The sequence below is a fragment of the Trichechus manatus genome, unplaced genomic scaffold (assembly GCF_000243295.1).
Source record: "Trichechus manatus latirostris isolate Lorelei unplaced genomic scaffold, TriManLat1.0 scaffold00186, whole genome shotgun sequence".
NCBI lineage: Eukaryota > Metazoa > Chordata > Mammalia > Sirenia > Trichechidae > Trichechus > Trichechus manatus.
In genome coordinates this window covers 1,602,389-1,622,324 of record NW_004444122.1, presented here as the reverse complement: position 1 = coordinate 1,622,324, position 19,936 = coordinate 1,602,389, and the positions used below count along the sequence as shown (strand labels likewise).

Here is a 19,936-nt window from a genome sequence, read left to right as displayed (position 1 = left end):
ATATATATATATATGTATATATATACATATATATATAAAACCAAACCCACTGCCGTTGAGTCAATTCTGACTCGTGGCAACCCGTAAACACAGCAGAATTGCTCCATAAGGTTTTCTTGGCTCTAATCTTTATGGAAGCAGATTGCCAGGTCTTTCTTCCACAGTGCCACTGGGTGAGTTCGAACTGCCAACCTTTACGTTAGTAGTCAAGTATAATCTGTTTGCCCCACCCAGGGACTATATATCTATATATCTATATATATCTATATATATCTATATGTATATATATATATACACATACACACACACATACATATACACACACACACAAACATACACACTTATATTTTCTATGTATAAATACACAGAAACTTCTTCTTAAATGCTAGGACAGGATGCAATTCTATTCTTGAGGTTTACTTCTGTCATGAGCTCATTCAGAAACTCAAAGTGTATACAGGACTCACTTGAATGGGGAGCTCCTTGGGCCCTGGGCCCTGGCCTGGGGACTCAGCAGCAAGTACAGGTCGGCATCTCTAGCCTTCTCCCAGGATCCAGAACCACTGGAGAGAGGGGAGGCAGGGAGGAGGAGAAACGAAGGGAGGACACAGAAGTCACAGATGCAGAAAACCCCAGGCAGAAGGTACGTCGATGAGGCCAAGTGAGGCACTAACTCTAAAGACCTGCGCTGGCTAACACAGGCCGGAGCCCGGCACTAGGACTCCATGAAGAGGACCTCAGTGCCTTTAAAGGCGCAGTATTATTTAAGTGATAGGAAAGGAGGCCAGTTCCCAGAGAGTGACAGGGGAATAGGTGGTGGCCTACAGCTTTCTTGCGGTCTAAACCCAGCAGATACCTTAGGACCTGCCTAGACCCTACAAGAGACCCCAGAGCAACACATCACTAAGAATCACAGATACCCGAAAGCATCCTCTTATCATAAAAAACATGCTACTTCCCAACCACTGGGATCTTCCCTTAGTGCTATTCTAAAAGAAACCTCCTCAGCCTGTGGCCACAAACTTTCACTTAGGTAACCCTTCAGCCTGCTTCCTGCCCAGCAGGAAACCAACAGAATCCCTTCCGTGTCAGAGTCCTGCTTCCCCAGGGCATGGGTCCCCAGCTCTCCTGGTCTGTGACCTTCCGCCCTGCCAGACCACCAGTCCTGGATGGTTTCCAGCATCTCGGAGCCTCACAGAATTCTGGGCCATCATGAGAGTCTCTGGAGATGAACTGACCTGTCCCCCTCCCAGGACTATCCCTGTCCTCCATTCTCACCCCGACATCCCATCCTGTCTACCACCTGCTGAAGCCTTCAGTCTGTAAACCAGTTGTCACTGAGTCGATTCTGACTCATGGTGACCCTATGTGTGCCAGAGGAGAACTATGCTCCATAGGGTTTTCAATGGCTGATTTTTTGGAAGGAGGTCACCAGGCCTTTCTTCCGAGGCACCACCGGGTAGACTCAAACCTCCAACCTTTCGGTTGGCAGCCGAGCGTGATAATCGTTTGCACCACCCAGAGATTCCTTCAGTCTGTAACCACTAATAAGTTCCTTTAACCCTCACCGCACTAGGGACTCCACTGATACAAGCATTTAGTTCTTTCAACTCTTTGAGAACTCAAAGGCAGGGAAGCATGAGGTGCTCTTAGAGCAGAGTGAGGAAAATCTCTGGTCTTCCCTAGATCACCTCTGAGGCAACTCTTGGCCTCTGACCTCTGTCAGGAACCTTCAGTCTTCGCTAGATCTGCCTGGATCCTCAGGAAGCAAAGGTCACCTCAAGCTTGGCTTCCCTGAAGTAACATTATCCTTGACCATGACCTCTCTGAGGAGACTTGTCATCCTGGAACTCAGGCCCAAGACAAGTCCCTCTGGCCTGAATCCCTGGCCTGATCCTTGGTCACTCTGGGTCCTGTTCTTTCACCCCAGTGTTTATTTTGGTGCCAGAAAACGTGCTATGAGAAGTCTGAGGGCAAATGAGAAAACAGCTGCTGACTAAGAGGGGGCTCTATGCCAAGCAAAATCAAGTGAGGGCTGGTGAGGAGAGTAAAAGCTACACTGCACCTGCCGTTCTCTCCACCTCGAAGGCCCTTCCTCCTCCCGTGCCAAACAAACTCCTAAGCAACTGTTATAATTGAATTGTGTTCCCCAGAAAGATGTGTTGAAGTCCTAATCTTCGGACCTGCAAATGTGACCTTGTCTGGAAACAGTCTCTGAAGATATTATCAGTTAACATGAGGTCATACTGGGATAGGGTGGGTCCTAATCCTGTATGAGTGGTGTCCTTATAACAGAGAAGCGACACAGAGGGAAGACACCATGCGAACAGGGAGGCAGAGAATGTAGGAGACAGAGCTGTAAGCCAAGGAACGTCACGGACTGCCAGGACCCAGCAGAAGCTGCGAGAGAAGGACGGAACTAATTCTCCCTCGGAGCCCTCAGAAGGAATCGATAGGGCCAAGACCTGACTCCAGACTTCTAGCCTCTAGGACTGTGAGACAATACATTTCTCTTCTTTCTTTCGGCAGCCCTAGGAAACTGATACAGCATCCTTTCACATTTTCACTTTGAAGCTAAAACTTCGCCTGTGAAGCCTTCCCTGACCCTCCTGGAAGAATTCTGAGAACCTGAACTTGAGTTATAGCACTGATCACAGTATCGTGTGGGGAGCTGGTTTAATGAGTTGTAGTCCCTGCCACACTGTGAGCGCCCGATGCCAGGGGCTGACCGTGCATCCTTACACTCCCACCACCCGGCAGAGTGTGTAGGTTGGTGACTGCTCACATAGGCAGAGGGAGCTCTCAGAGTCAGACACAGACTGATCCTGGTTTAAGGTAAAGGGGTCAGAGATACTGCAGTGGAAGGAAACACTTCTTTTCAGGCTAGACATAGGAAGGAAAGAAGAGGTTCAGAGATGCAGGAGAGGAGTGGTATAAGTCACTGTTTCTTGCAACAAAGCCGAACTCTAATGCTAAGGTCCCAGGAAGAATTTTTCTATTGCACTAATTCATTAAGTCTTTACCAGTTTGTTTTCCACTGGTTAGAGAAGGAAGTCCTTCAGGTCAGCTCTCGGAGACTTAGGAAATCTTCAAAGTGGAAGCTGTTTCATCAGTGGCCGACAGAACTCTCAAGATTATTGGCCATGAAAGATCTAACACAATACACACCCTGGGCCAGATCTTCTAACGGCAATCACGTTGCAAAGTTCAAACCCAGTATTGCCCAATGGAACCTTGTAGGATAATGCAAATGTCCTATGTCTGCATGGGCACTAGCCACCTGTGGCTACTGACCACTTAAAATGTCACTAGTGCAAACGATGAAGTACAATTTTTATTTAATTTTAATTAATTTAAACAGCCATATGTTGAGAATAAGGAGTCTGGGTGATGCAAGTGGTCTGCAATCGGTCGCTAACCTAAAAGTTGGCATTTCAAAGCTACCCAGTGGCTCTGCAGAAGAAAGGCCTGGTGAACCGCTTCCGTAAAGATTGCTGCTATTAGGTGCCACTGAATTGATTTCGATTCACAGCGAACATATAGGACAGAGTACAACTGTCACAAAGGGTTTCCTAGCCTATAATCTTTATGGGAGCAGATCACCAGGTGTTCCTCCCATGGAGCCGCTCGGTGGGCTCAAACAACCAACCTTTCAGAAAGCAGCCACATGCTTAACCACTGTACCACCAGTACTCATTCCATAAAGATCACAGCCAAGAAAACCCTATGGAGCCCAGTTCTACTCTGTAACATGAGGTCACCATTAGTCAGGGGCCAACTCAAAGGCAGCTAACAACAATGACAACAACATATAAAGATTGGCCAGCATACTGATCGATACAGCTCTCATCTCCAACTGCTTCACACAGTGATACTCAGGGACACAAGAAGACTAGAGAAATGAATTCACAGGGCTTCATGAATGTGCTCAAAGCCACAGAGGAAAGGAAGCAGGTAGCCACTGTAGAGGGCACCCCAGAAGGTAATGTGGCCTCACTGGAGGCTGAGACACTCTGGCTTTGGTTCTGGAACAAGTGAGCAGCCCTGGCTGGTCATTCCTGTCCTGCAGGTTCCCCTGGCACTCAGTCATTTTACAAATATCTGGTGAGCTCCTACTCCGTGCCACGCCTTCTGCACTGGGGCACTGGGGACACAAAGGTAAATAATACAGAGTCCTAGCACTCACCACCACCTGTCCATCATTTTGTGATACTGTGATGGCCTGCATGTTGCTGTGATGCTGGAAGCCATGCCACCGGTATTTCAAACACCAGCAGGGTCACCCATGATGGACAGGTTTCAGCGGAGCTTCCAGACTACGACAGACTAGGAAGAAGGACTTGGCGATCTACTTCTAAAAAAACTGGCCAGTGAAAATCTTACGAATAGCAGCTGAGCATTGGTTGAAATAGTGCCGGAAGATGAGCCCCTCAAGTTGGAAGGCACTCAAAATACAACCAGGGAAGAGCCGCCTCCTCAAAGTAGAGTCGACCTTAATGATGTGGATGGAGTCAAGCTATCGGGACCTTCATTTGCTGATGTGGCACGACTCAAAATGAGAAGAAACAGCTGCAAACATCCATTAATAATCAGAACATGAAATGTACGAAGTATGAATGTAGGAAAATTGGAAGTCATCAAAAAATGAAATGGAACATATAAAGATCGATATCCTAGGCATTAGTGAGCTGAGATGGACTGGTATTGATGATTTTGAATTGGACAATCATATAGTATACGCCAGGAATGACAAATTGAAGAGGAATGGGGTCGCATTCATCATCAAAAAGAACATTTCAAGATCTATCCTGAAGTACAACGCTGTCAGTGATAGGATAATATTCATATGTCTATAAGGAAGACCAGTTAATATGACTATTATTCAAATTTATGCACTAACCACTAATGCCAAAGATGAAGAAATGGAAGATTTTTACCAATTTCTGCAGTCTGAAATTGATCAAACATGCAATCAAGATACATTGATAATTACTGGTGATTGGAATGTAAAAGTTGGAAACAAGGAAGAAGGATCAGTAGTTGAAAAATATGGCCTTGGTGACAGAACTGACACCAGAGATTACACGAGAGAATTCTGCAAGACCGATGACTTATTCATTGCAAATACCTTTTTTCACCTTTTTTGGAGAAGCTCAATATCATCAGACAGAATAAGGCCAGGGGCCAATTATGGAACAGACCATCAACTATTGCAAGTTTAAGTTGAAGCTGAAGAAAATTAAAACAAGTCCAACCAAAGTACGACCTTGAGTATATCCCACCTGAATTTAGAGACTATCTCAAGAATAGATTTGATGCATTGAACACGAATGACCAAAGACCAGACGAGTTGTGGAATGACATCAAGGACATCATACATGAAGAAAGTAAAACGTCATTAAAAAGATAGGAAAAAAAGACCAAAATGGATGTCAGAAGAGACTCTGAAACTTGCTCTTGAACGTAGAGTAGCTAAAGCAAATGGAAGAAATGATGAAGTAAAAGAGCTGCACAGAAGATTTCAAAGGGTGCCTCAAGAAGAAAAGTAAAGTATTACAGTGAAATGTGCAAAACCTGGAGTTAGAAAACCAAAAAGGAAGAACATGTTCGGCATTTCTCAAGCTGTTCTACATGCTACTCTGGTGAGCAGCGTCTGGGGTCTTAAAAGCTTGTGAGCAGCCATCTAAGACACTCCACTGGTCCCACCCTGTCTGGAGAAAGGGAGAATGAAAAAAACAAAGACACAAGGGAAAGATTAGTTCAAACGACTAATGTACCACAACTACCACAGCCTCCACCAGACTGAGTCCAGCTAGATGGCACCTGGCTACCACCACTGACTGCTCTGACAAATATCACAATAGGGGGTGCTGGACAGAGCTGGAGGAAAATGCAGAACTTCAAACTTATAAAAAAAGGACCAGACTTACTGGTCTGACAGACTGGAGAAACACCAATAGTATGGCTCCCGGACACCCTTTTAACTCGGTACTGAAGTCACTCCTGAGGTTCACCCTTCAGCCAGAGATTAGACAGGCCCATAAAACAAACAATAATACACGTAGGTCAGTCATGTATACAAGACTAAATGGGCACACTAGCCCAGGTGCAAGGACACAAAGGCAGGAGGGCACAGGAAAGCTGGAAGAATGGAAATGGGGAACCCAAGGCCGAGAAGGGAAGAGTGTTGACACGTCGCAGGTTGGCAACCAATGTCACAAAACAGTATGTGTATCGATCGTTTAATGACAAAATAATTTGCTCTGTAAACCTTAATCTAAACCACAATTTAAAAAAAAAGGTTGTAGCAGTACATCGACAGGGAACTGCCAGACATTCACCAGGATTCAGAAGAGGACATGTAACACAAGATATCATCGCTGATGTCAGATGGATCTCGGCTGAAAGCAGAGAATACCAGAAAGATGTTTACCTGTGTTTTATCAACTATGCAAAGGCATTCAACTATGTGGATCATAACAAATTATGGATGACATTGGAAAAACTGGGAATTCTAGAACACTTAATTGTGCTCCTGAGGAACCTGTACATGGACCAAGAGCAGTCGTTTGAACAGAACAAGGGGATACTGCATTGTTTAAAATCAGGAAAGGTGTGCATCAGGATTGTATTCTTTCACCATACTTATTCAATCTGTATGCTGAGCAAATAATCGAGAAGCTGAGCTTTGTGAAAAAGAATGTGGCATCAGGATTGGAGGAAGACTCATTAACAACCTGTGATACGCAGGTGACACAACCTTGCCTGCTGAAAGTGAAGAGGACTTGAAGTACTTACTGATGAAGATCAAAGACTACAGCCTTCAGTATGGATTACACCTCAGCAAAAGGAAAACAAAAATCCTCACAACTGGACCAATAAGCAACATCACAATAAATGGAGAAAAGACTGAAGTTGTCAAGGATTTCATTCTACAATCAACGTCAAGAAATCAAACAGCATATTGCACTGGGCAAATCTGCTGCAAAAGATCTCTTTAAAGTGTTAAAAAGCAAAGAAGTCACTTTGAGAACTAAGGTGCACCTGACCCAACCCGTGTCATTTTCAATTGCCTCATATGCACATGAAAGCTGGACAATGAGTAAGGAAGACCAAAGAAGAACTGATGCCTTTGAATTATGGTGTTGGTGAAGAATACTGAATATACCATGGACTGCCAGAAGAAGGAACAAATCTGTCTTGGAAGAAGTATAGCCAGAAAAGACGACAAGCCTTCGTCTCATGTACTTTGGACATGTTATCAGGAGGGACCAGTCCCTGGAGAAGGACACCATGATTGGTAAAGTAGAGAGTCAGCAAAAAAGAGGAAGACTCTCAATGAGATGAACTGACACGGTGACTGCAACAATGGGCTCAAGCATAGCAAGGATTGTGAGTATGGCTCAGGACAGGGCAGCATTTCATTCTGTTGTACATGGGATCGCCATTAGTCAGAACCAACTCAGAGATACCTAACAACACCTACCCCTCAGGAAAGGAGCCCTGGTCGGGCAGTGGTTAAAATGCTAGGCTGCTAACCAGAAGGTCAGTAGTTTGAAGCCACCAACCCCTCCAGGTGAGAAAGATGTGGCAGTCTGCTTCTGTGAAGATTACAGCCTTGGAAACCCTATGGGGCAGTTCTACTCTGTCTTACAGTGTTGCTATGAGTCGGAATCGACACAACAGCAACGAGTTAACCCTCAGGAAGCTCATAGCCTGAACAGGCAAGGGAGGGATGAGCTTAAATACCAGGAGGGAAGGATGATGGAAGAGGCTGGCATCAGATTATAATTAACCTTGAGGGCCATATGTGGCAGACATCTGTCCTCCCAAGTATCTCATGTTTTCTCTCCTATAATGTGGAGTTGGAGCTAGATGACTGCCCAACCAGGACTGTATTTCCCACCCTCCTTTCATCTAAATTGGCCACATGACCAGTTCTCAACAATAAGATATGAGTAGATGTGAGGTGTACAGTTCTGGGCCAAGGCTGTAAAGAAGCAGGTGGGCCCTTCCAATTGCATGCTTCGTTTTGTGGCTAGAGGCCAGTACTTTGAACCAGTTCTGCCCAGTTCAGTAATGGCCCACAAAACAAAATCAGAACAGACTGTATTTTTAAAACTTGGGTGAAGCAGAACGATAAGCTGAACGGGAAAAATTACGGGTTGAAGCGCTGGAATGGGAGACTTGGAAGAGGCGTAGTGTGCCCTGATGTGGAAGACTGGATTACTGGTAGGATTATGGAGAGCGATACACATTCAAAGGGGTAGTGGAGTGGGACACCGCTGTTTCTGACTCTGATGGTGAAGTGATTTGTTTACTATGCAATGTGCATGCTGCCCTTGTTTTCTAAGGAGATTAAGTTTCTAGTAGGGCTTCAACCTGTAATTTTTCCTGTTCCACTGATTGTTCCACTTCACCCACAATTTTAAAAATTCAGGTCAATTCAGGTTTGGCTTCATCAGCCATGACTTACCATGCAGAACTGGTTAGAAACCCTGGTAGAGGCAGAGGACTCTGAAGCCCTAAGATGGCAGAGCCACAAGGGCAAGCCAGGGTTCCTGAACCATGCCATCGCGGAAAGCTACCTGCTAATCTTCTCTAGACTATTATTTGAGCGAGAAAAAACTTCTATTGTGTCAAGCCATTGGTATTTGGGATTTATTTGTTACCACACCAGCTTGTGTTATTGTAACTAATACATCAAAGTCATACAAAGTCAGACTTTGCTCTTTGTGACAGAAATATATTGTATAAGCATAGAGATACATGATCTAGGTACTCAGAAAGTGGTACTGTGTGAAAGGCTAAATGCAAGCAAAGGAGTAGAGGCAGGAATACCAGAGGAAAGCATGGCAGCCATCCAGTTAAAGAATGAGGAGAGAAGACCAGAAGGAGAGTAGTGTCTTCTAGGACTGGATGTGAAGAGACACAAAGCCAACACTGAGACCTCTAGGCTGCCACCAGGGTGGATGATAAATCTGCTCATTACTAAGACAGGGACAGAAGAGGAGGAACAGGCTAGGAATCAGAGGCTCAGCCAGGCCTGCAGAGAGCTTTCACTGTTCATGTCTACTCACCTGGGTGAGAGCTGTGACCCTGTTCCCCATGTCTGGGAGAATGGGGGGCTCATCGCCTACTTGGAAATCAAAATAGACGGTCTTGTGAGAGAAGGTAGAGAACTCATTGCTGAAGCAGAACTGATACACGCCCTTGACCTCTGCCCGGTGAGTGAAGCTGTCATACTGCTTCTTGGTTTCCCTGTAGATGGTGTTCCCCAAGGGGTCTTCCACATGGCAGTCAACATCATAGTGGCCTCCGGTGATGACCTGACAACCACAAAAAACACCCAGTGTGCTGTTATCAGACGGGCGGCCACCACTTACTAAATGATGACCTTTTTAAAAATTTGTCATGTACTCTTCACAACCTTCTAGGGCAGAAGCTATTACACAGGCGGAAACTGAAGCTGGAAGAGGTTAAGTAAATTGGCCTCTAGATGCCTTTGCTTCTTTACCTCCGTATAATACCCAACACAAGACATGGAGAGAGTCACTTCTTTAGGGCACTGCCATTCATCAGCTCTCCGACCCTGGACAAGCTCCTTTACTCCACGAAAATATGTGTCTTCATCTATAAAATGGTGATAATAATAGTACTTCCCTCATAGTGTTGTGGTAAGGATTAAACACCATATTTTAGTGTTTAGTGCAGTGCCTGACATATAGCAAATGCCAGACAAATGCCAGCCAATTACTGGACAGCCCTCAGACTGCAGACTGGACCCTGAGGGTGATGGTGAGGGGTGGGATCTGGTTTGGGTCATCCTGGAGCAAGTGGGCACTGCACCTTCTGCTGCTTCCTCCCAATAAGGGGCAGGAGCTGGGTATGATGCCCACTCAGTCCCCAACCCTAGGTCTGTGGGCTAAGCCTCAGGGGCAGATCCCTCACCCAAGACATATTTTCTACAACTGTGAGCCATGAGATATCTCAAAGAGACCAGAGTGCAAAGAGAAGCTGAGCTCTTCTCTGAGCCATATGGCAACAGCCAGGTCTTGCAGTCACACGACCACTCCCGGCAAACACTGCCAGGGATCAGAGGAGGTGTCGAAACTTCCCCAAACGCCCATTATCACCACTGCTGCGCTCACTCGGCTCCTAAATGTTCGAGAGGAGGAAAGAAAAATCAAACTATGAACCCATTTCCTCTTGCTGCCATTTTTCAGTCCCCATGGACAAGATGGGCCACGAGACTTGGGTCACACTGCGAGTCTAAGTCCAGCTAGCTGATCAGAATAAGCGTTTTTAGAGTGGAAGGGGCCTGAAAGGAGGTCATTCTGGTCCACTCCCCGGGATGCGGGACTCGCCCCGGGGCATGCTCGTCCCGGGCATGCACCTTTCGCGCTTAACCACCACTCCTGTCGGCCCGGCCTAACCCGTCTCGGATGGGCTCCAACTGATCAAAAGGTTCTTCCTCACGCGGAAGCCAGCTGGTCTCCAGTGATCCCCACCCCTTCAACCAGCTTGACTAATTCCAGCCACTTTAATTAAGCACGGGAGCGCCGGGGCCCGGGTGATACTCGGAAGGGGGATGGAGGAGGGGCGCTTCCGGGCGCCCGGCCTCACCTGGTAGTCCAGGGAGAACTTCACGCCCTGATCCACCTCCTCGTGGAAGCACTGCTTGGCGTTGTCCGGCAGCTCGAAGGTGAGCTCGGCTCCCCGCGGCCGCTCGGCCCAGAGCAGCAGCAGGAGCAGCAGGAGCACCGGCGGGGCGGAGCTCGGGGCTCCGCGACCCATGATGCGCCCCGTCCTGTCTCGTGCGCCCCGGCTCTGTCAATGAGCCACTAACCAGCGGGAGCAGCGGAGCAGGGATGTGCTGGGATTGACGTGGCGCGAACCCGACGCTGCGCTTCCGGGAGAACTGGAGGGCCGGCGGTTCAGTGCGCAGCCGCGTGCTCTGGAGGGGGCCTGGGATAGAGGCGGAGAGCGCGCTGCGCCCCCGCCCCCTCGCCTTCCGCCCGCTGCGCATGCGCGGGGACTGAGCTGGCTAAGGGGACATGGCCCCGCCCCGCCCTAGTGTGTAAGGAGAGCTGGACTGACCCGAGGAAAAGGAGCCTCAGTGCGCCGCGTCCAAGGAGGGTGCGCCATCACCCCAGCCCCTACCAGACTTTTTCCTACAGTCTCTGAGACTCGCAGGATTGAGCATCCTCCCGGTGTCCGCCCAGGTCCACTCAGCCCAACCCGCTCTGGCTACAACAGCACGAACCACTGGGTTTTAACCACATACAGACCTGGTTCTACTTTTGACTAGCTCTAATCTACCATACACAATACTTAGGAGGCTAGATGAAGGCGAATATGACAACCCTGGGAACACAACTCCTTTATTCCCATCTCCTCAGCAAGGTGAAAAAGTTTTCTTGGGGTGGGCTGGGGGAGTGGTGAGAGCAAGATGGTGGTGGTGGTAGTGTGTGCTGTCTGATCGATTTTTGACCCATAGCACCCCATATGACAGAGTGGAACTGCCCTACAGGGTGGCAAGGAGCCCTGGTGGCTTAGTGGTTAAGTGTTGGGCTGCTAACTGAAAGGTCGGGGGTTTGAACCCACCAGTAGCTCCGCAGGAGAAAGCTGGGGCAGTCTGCTTCTGTGAAGATTACAACGTTGGAAACCCTGTGGGGCAATTCTGTTCTGTCAAGGACTGAATTGTAGAAGCAACATCAGAGAAATGGCAGCTGCAGACGTAGTAGACCAGCAAGAGACAGTGTTGGAGCAGGCCCACGGAGCAAGAGAGCTGAGTGCCTTTGTGCAGGAGGCTTCCTAGTGGAGTGGGGTCCCTCCGAGCATTGATCGGTGGAGCTGGGCTTGCGAGTCCATGGAGGCAGAGAGCTGAGTGCCTTCCGATGGAAGTTTACTGGCAGAGTGGGATGCCTTCAAGCACTTATCTGTGGAGCTACAGAGCTTTGGAACACTTGCCTGAGCAGGGCAGAAGTGCGGGCTGTGAGGCCCGGGAGGCCAAGGAACCAGGAAGCTGAAGCTGAAGAGACAAAGAACACAGGAAGCAGAGCTGCCTCAATTTCAAAGGATATGGACATGACCTCTGGGGTCTCAAAGGGTGGAGCCATGGCCTCTGGAGTTTCTAAGGGTGGAGTTGCCACTCAGATGGACTAGGAGAATGGTGCGCCTAAAGCCAAGGGAACAGAGTTGCTATCCCAGTGGGCCTGGAAGGCAGAGTTGAAGCCCAGGACCTAGGGGCCTCCACTCAGAATCCGGAGAGTATGGCCAGCACCCAGAGTCTGGAGGGCAAGGCCATTGTGTAAATGATCTTAGAGAACAGAAGATTATTTTCAAGCATTGAGGACTAATGTAATGTGTTCTGCTGACTTGCTTGGTGCCTGTTATGCCTTCTTTCCCTCCAATTTCTCCCATTTATAATGGAAATGTCTAGCTTGTGTCTGTTCCACCATTGTACTTTGGAAGCAGATAATTTGTATTCTAGATTTCACAGATGAAGAGGAATTTTTGGATTTTGGACTTGGAGTTGATTTAAGACTTTTGCTATGATACGATGGGGGTGAATGTGTTTTACATGTGGCAAGGACATGAATTTTGTGGGGACCAAAGGGTGGAATGTCATGGATTGAATTGTGTCCCCCAAAAATGTGTGTATCAGTTTGGCTAGGCCATGATTCCCAGTATTGTGTGATTGTCCACCATTTTGTCATTTGATGTGATTTTCCTATGTGTTGTAAATCCTATCTCTATGATATTAGTGAGATGGGATTAGTGGCAGTTATGTTCATAAGACAGGACTCAATCTAAAATTAAATTGTGTTTTAAGCCAATCTCTTTCGAGATATAAAATAGAGAAGTGAGCAGAGAGACACGGGACCTCATACCACCAAGAAACTAGAGGCGAGAAAATAGCACTTGTCCTTTGGACCTGAGGTTCCTGCACTGAGAAGCTTCTAGACAAGGGGAAGATTGATGACAAGGACCTTCCCCTAGAGCCAAAAGAGAGTGAAAGTCTTCCCCTGGAGCTGATGCCCTGAATTCAGACTTCTAGCCCCCTAAACTATTTGAGAGAATAAATTTCTCTTTGTTAAAGCCCTCCACTTGTGGTATTTCTGTTATAGCAGCACTAGATAACTAAGACAACTCTGTCTTACAGGGTCACTACGAGTTGGAATCGACTCAACAGCAGTGATTTAATCTGTATGGAAGAAAATCGCCAGGTCTTTTTCCCCAGGAGCCACTGGGTGGGTTCAAACAGGAGAGCAAGTAAAACTCCCTAATTACATGGGCTCTGGGGAAAACAGATACGCTTGCTTACACACAAATGCTCTTGTGAAAATGCAAATAAAAGTTTTTCACTCAGTAATTTCAGACAAGTTTGACCGTTAGAACAAGTTGAAAATTCATCTTGGACAAAACTATCATCTTTTTGTGCTTTGACTTCTCAAAAGCACAGAAAGTAGATAACTTGATTTACTGTCTTTTCCTTTACCATTGACCTGAGAGATTTTTTATATAGTCGTAACTATAGGATTGTATACTCACCATGATCAGATAAAAAGACTCGGACCATGGTAACACTACTCAGCAAAGATTCTTTTTTCAGGAGAACATTATTAGATGTGGCTTATCATGATTTCAGCAAAGAATTTTACTGCCCACGTGGAAACAATCTGTAGGATGTGAAATAACATACACGTGTAACATGTTGTTGTTGTTAGGTGCCGTCGAGTTGGTTCCGACTCAGCAACCCTGTGAACAACAAAACGAAACACTGCCTGGTCCTGCCCCATCCTCACAATCACTGTTATGCTTGAGCCCATTGTTGCAGCCACTGTGTCAATCCATCTCGTTGAAGGTCTTCTTCTTTTTCAATGACCGTCTACTTTACCAAGCATGATGTCCTTCTCCAGACACTGATCCCTCCTGATAACGTGTCCAAAGTATGTGAAATGTAGTCTCGCCATCCTTGCTTCTAAGGAGCATTCTTGCTGTACTTCTTCCAAGACAGATTTGTTGATTCTTCTGGCAGTCCGTGGCATATTCAATATTGTTCGCCAACACCACAATTCAAAGGTGTCAGTTCTTCTTCGGTCTCCCTTATTCACTGTCCAGCTTTCTCATGCGTATGAGGTGATTGAAAACACCATGGCTTGGGTCAGGTGCACTTTCGTCTTCAAGGTGACATCTTTGCTTTTTAACACTTTAAAGAGGTCTTTTGCAGCAGATTTGCCCAATGCAATGTGTCTTTTGATTTCCTGACTGCTGCTTCCATGGGTGTTGATTGCGGATCCAAGTAAAATGAAATCCTTGACAACTCCTATCTTTTCTCCATTTATCATGATGTTGCTGATTGGTCCAGTTGTGAGGATTTTTGTTTTCTTTCGGTTGGGGCGTAATCCATACTGAAGGCTGTGGTCTTTGATCCTCATCAGTAAGTGCTTCAAGTCCTCTTCATTTCAGCAAGCAAAGTTTTGTCAACTGCATATTGCAGGTTGTTAATGAGTTTTCCTCCAGTCCTGATGCCCCATTCTTCTTCATACAGTGCAGCTTCTTGGATTATTTGCTCAGCATACAGGTTGAATAGGTACGGTGAAAGGATATAACCCTGATGCACACCTTTCCTGACTTTAAAACCACACAGTGTCTGTCCCCTTGTTGTGTTCAAATGACTGCCTCTTGATCTATGTACAGGTTCCTCATTAATATAGTTATTAATGTTTACTGGCTCTGTGCCAGACTTGGAAGAGGTAGCTAGCAGTGTGCTCTAGGCTCTTTTCTCTGGCTCTATCCTGTTTAACTTTTTTTTAAGTAACTGACAGAAAACATGGGGGTAATACTCATCTAAATGCATCAAGGGGAGAAATAAATGACAAACACGAGACCAAGATTACCTTGGCCAACTGGAATACCAGGCTAAAACTAGCAAAAAGAAATTTCATCAGGCTAAATGTTAAGTCCTACACATTTAAGTTCCAAGAAATCACCAGCATAAGCTCAGCGGAGGGGAATTTGACTTGGCGGTAGCCCAAGTCAGAGCAAGCAAAGGATTATAACCAGCAGCAAGCTGAATATAAGACAATGGTAGTGCCTGAACTCAAAAAGGAACCCTGACTTGGGTTGGGTTAATAAAAGAAGGGCTTTGTTTTAGCACCTATTGTATGGAAGGTACTGTTAATAAAAGTAATTGTCCCACTGTGTCAGACAATGATCAGGTCACCTATATTATACTATTTTAGGAGGGACACTGATGAATAGGAATACTCACAGGAAGAATTAAGAGGGAGACCAGTATAATAAACTACCAGGAAGGCTTCTAAAATGAGATAAAGTCAAAGGAAACAGGATTTAACCTGGAAGAGTAAATGCTGAGGACTAAAGAGAGGGTTAGCTTCAAAAGTTTGTATAACAACAACCATAACGGCTATTGTTGTTAGGTGTCATTTCTGACTCATAGCGACCCTATGAACAACAGAACTAAACACTGCCGGGTCATGTGCCATTCTCACAATCATTGCTATGTTTGAGCCCATTGTTGCAGCCACTGTGTCAATCCATCTCGTTGAGGGTCTTCCTTTTTTTTTGCTGACCCTCAACTTACCAAGCATAATGTCCTTCTCCAGGGACTGGTCCCTCTTGATAACATGGCCAAAGCATGTGAAATGAAGTCTTGCCATCCTCACTTCCAAGAAGCACTCTGGCTGTACTTGTTCCAAGACAGACTTATTCATTCTTCTGGCAGTCCATGGTATATTCAATATTCTTCACCAACACCATAATTCAAAGGCATCGATTCTTCTTTGGTCTTCCTTACTCGTTGTCCAGCTTTCGCATGCATGTGAGGCAATTGAAAATACAATGGCTTGGGTCAGGCGCACCTTAGTCCTCAAAGTGACATCTTTGTTTTTCGGCATAACAGCTGCTATCTATTTAACACTTACAATGTACCTGTCACAGTGCTGGATACTTAAACATTTTACATATTTTATGTTCATTAATCCTTACTAACAACCATATAGTGGAGCCCTGGTGGCACAGTGGTTAAGAGCTACAGCTGCTAACCAGAAGGTCAGCAGTTCGAATCCACCAGCTGCTCCTTGGAAACTCTGTGGGGCAGTTCTACTCTGTCCTATAGGGTCGATATGAGTCAGAATCGACTGGATGGTAATGAGTTTGGTTGGTAACAACCATACAAAGACGTTGTTTTCTTTTGTTTTCCATTTGACAATGAAAAACAGAAGCTCAGGAAGTTTCATTAAGTAGAATTTCTGTTTCTGTTAGCCTTTGCTGCTTAACAAACCACTCCAAAATTCAGTGCCTTAAGACAACAATGATTTATTATTATGCATGATTCTATGGGTTGGCTGGGCAACTCTTCTGCTGGTTTCTCCATGCTCACTCATGCAGCTGCATTACGCTGGAGGGTCACCTGGGCTGCTAGGTCTGAGAAAGCGGCACTCAGATATCTGGCAGCCGAGGCTGGCTATTGGCTGGGGCTTCTCAGTCCTCCTCTCTGCATCCTCTCACCTCCAGTGGGTTAGATGACTTCATTATATGGCAGGCTCAGGGCAGCGTTCTAAAAGTGCCAGCATTCCAAGCAGCAATTCCTCTTGAAGCCTAAGCTCCAGAACTTGCCCAATATCACATTCACCACATTCTATTGGCCAAAGCAAGTCACAAGACCAGGCCAGATTCAAGGAGCTGGAGAAATTGACACTACCTCTGGATGGGAAGAGCCGCAAAGTCACATTGCATAAACCAAAACCAAACCAGTTGCCATCGAGCTGGTTCTGACTTATGGCGACATCATGCGTGTCAGCGTAGAAAACCTCCACAAGGTGTTCAGTGGCTGATTTTTCAGAAGTAGATTGCCAGGCCTTTCTTTTGAGGTGCTTCTGGGTGGACTCAAACCTCCGGACTTTTGGTTAGCAGCTGAGCATGTTAACAGTTTGCACCACCGAGGGACTCCATAAAGCCAAAACCAAACCCATTGTTGTTGAGTCAGTTCTGACTCATGGTGACCCGATATGTTACAAAGTAGAACTGCTCCATAGAGTTTTCTGTAATCTTTACAGAAGCAGATCGCCAGGTCTGTCTTCTGCAGCACCACTAGATGGGTTTGAACAGCCAACTTTAGGTTAGTAGTCAAGTGCAAACCATTTGCACCACTCAGGGACCTGAGGGACTTCACACGGGGGAGTGTACTGGGATGGGAGAAATTTGTAGCCATTAAACAATCTACCACAGTGCCCAAACTCACTCAGCTTGTCAACGGCTAAGCCAGGAATTGAGCCCTGATCTGCCTGTGCTACTTACTTCCCACCAGCCACACTGCGTCTATCTGCACCTCAGGGGACACCTGTCCTGCATGGTTTCCTATGGCAAAACTTGGGCCAAAGCATGAATCTGACACTAAGGTACTGTAAAAATTGTGAGACGGAGGCTTCTGACTTCTTCTAACTTCACAAGGGGATGGAGAATCAAGATTAACAGCCCAAGGCTTATTCCTATAAGGCGGAGGTCAGACATGCCTTCCTTCTCCAACCTTTTTACCAATTCTGACACCAACCATCTCTCCCACAGTACTCTCTACGTCTCTGCTGTGTTCAATAACTCATTGTAATGGCCACACAGAACTCACAGACCACACTCACAGTTATGGGGTTTATTAGGGAAGTAACAGGTTACGATTCAAGTTCAGGAATGCTCAGGATACAGTTCTTCAATCAGGACAGCCCCTTCTCAGCCATGCCCTCAAGCAGGTCTCTCTCTGGCTCTTGGCTGCTTGGCCTGGCCTCTGTCCTGCTTGAGCAAGTGTCACAAAGCTCTTTTAGCTCGGCTGATAAGTGCCCAGAGGCCTTGGCCGGAAGGCACTCAGCTCTAGCTCTGAGGGTTGGCAAACCTAGCTCCACCAAGTGCCCAGAGGCACTCTACTCTACCAGCGGTGCCAGCCAGCCTCTTGCCTGAAGGCGCTCAGCTTTCCAGATCAGTAGGCCGGGAAGCCTGGCCTACCACACCGTCTCCTGCCGTCTCCTGGAATTGGCTGTCTTCTAAGCCTAGCAGGATGGCAAAATTGACCAATCCCCTCTTTAGGGTTCCATACATCTTATTTGCATGGTTGCACCCCCACAAGGGGGCCATGCACCTTATTTACATTATTAGCAAGCTATCTGATCCCCTTGGTGGGCCACAATCCCCTCATTTGCATAGTCCCACCCAGTCATTTGGTGGGAGTTACAAAGACTATGGCTAGAAGACCATATTAAGAAATTCACTGCACCACAGGTATGTTTTAGCTCAACATAAGAAATGATTTTCCGGTAACTAAAGCCTTCCAAAAATAGAATGGACAAGGGTAGTTTTTAGTACATTTTTCATCCCTGAAGATATTGAAGAAGAGACTTGGGATTCTGTAAAGCTGATTCATGAACTGGGTGATAGATTGAATGGTCATGACCTCTAAGTTTCCTTCTAGCCTTTATATTCCATGATATATGGTAGAAGGAATTAAAAGCAGAATAACTTAGAAGAAAACCAAAAAAGTTACCTATCCACTTTAGTCCTGGGGTGACTTCTGTGAAGGCCTTTTAAAACAGCGAATAAAAATGATGCTCTTAATAAATGCAGAAAAAGCATTTGATAAAATTCAAGATCCACTCATGACGAAAACCCTTAGCAAACCGGAAATAATAGAGAACTATTATCTTTAATGTCATAAAACTTAGTTGTCATAAAAAAAAATCTTAGAGCTAACTTTATAATTAATGATGAAACATTAAAATCTTTCCCTTTGAAACTGGGAATGAAGTATGGAAGCCTGATATCACAACATTGTTCCAGAAGTCCTAGGCAGTGAGGTAAGGCAAGAAAAAGAAAGAAAAGCATAAGAATTAGAAACGATTATCAGAAAAGTCAGAATAGTGCTTATGTCTAAGGGGAAGGAGGGGGTGGCCATTCAGAAGGACTCGTGAGTTCCTGTTCTGACCCTGTTGAATTGCACATTTATGTTCTATGACTTCTCTGCATGAGTATTTTATTTCACAACTTTAAAAGATTTTAAAATGAATAAGTGAACGATAATGAGATGGGCAGTGTAAGGTGGAGCCATCTGTGCCCTGAAGCAGGACTTTATCATTGTTCCATTTAATAGCAGCACGCTCCAGCATGCTATTAGGATTTTGAAACCCAATCAATGTTTATCCTTGCCTCGTACATGTAATTGATGGTGAGGAAAGAAAACAATGTAGTCACGGTCTGTGGGCTGACTAAGGGAAATAGAAAGTTTGCAAACCACTTAGCATTGCCAAGGAGTTTTAACCACCACCAGCCTTTTTCCTGAACAAACAAACCAAGAGAAGGTGACACACACTGCCCTCCTGGGACTTACCAACTTCTCCAGGACAATCATTTTGGTGACTGTGAAGTGTTTAACCATCCTTCCTACTGGAGGAATCCCAAACTCACCAGGAGGCCAGCCTGCTTCTCATCACAAAACCAAAGAGGGCAGATATTCCCTCTCTCTCTCTGCCCTCTGGTATCAAAACATGTGGCCATGTGACTCAGGCTCTGCCAACCTGTGCTCTTGCATCTGAATCTTGAGGGGGTGCCCAAAGACACAGGGGAGTCAGAGACCACTGACGGCAGTAGTAGCATTGAGATGCAGCCATGTGACAGCAAGTGCCCAGGGGCAGAAGCCCTGACCCCTGCATCCTGAGCAGATGGTTCCCAAGGCACGATTTTAACAGCGGTCTTGGCTATTTAGCCTTTCTTACTTCCTGTCCCTTCTGGGGGGTATCGCCATTCTTTGCATTGGTTCTATGGAGTTCGTGATGCTTTAACTCAAATGGAACTTGACTGGACTTTACACTACCCAAAAGTAGACAGAAGGCTATGGGATTTGCCCAAAATGCCAAGAAAGAATGGG

General features: G+C 46.1%; 1 protein-coding gene across 1 annotated transcript in view; it reads right to left on the bottom strand.

Moving 5' to 3' along the window:
- TMED3 (transmembrane p24 trafficking protein 3) overlaps positions 1-10,910 on the bottom strand; it is a 14,480-nt gene extending 3,570 nt beyond the window's left edge. Inside the window, exons 1-2 of the mRNA XM_004387486.2 lie at positions 10,627-10,910; positions 9,081-9,329 (exon numbers count right to left, since the gene is read on the bottom strand). Coding sequence (XP_004387543.1) covers positions 9,081-9,329; positions 10,627-10,797 — 420 coding nt within the window. The 5' untranslated portion in view covers positions 10,798-10,910. The remainder of the gene's footprint in view (positions 1-9,080; positions 9,330-10,626) is intronic.
- Between the last annotated feature and the right edge of the window lie 9,026 nt (positions 10,911-19,936).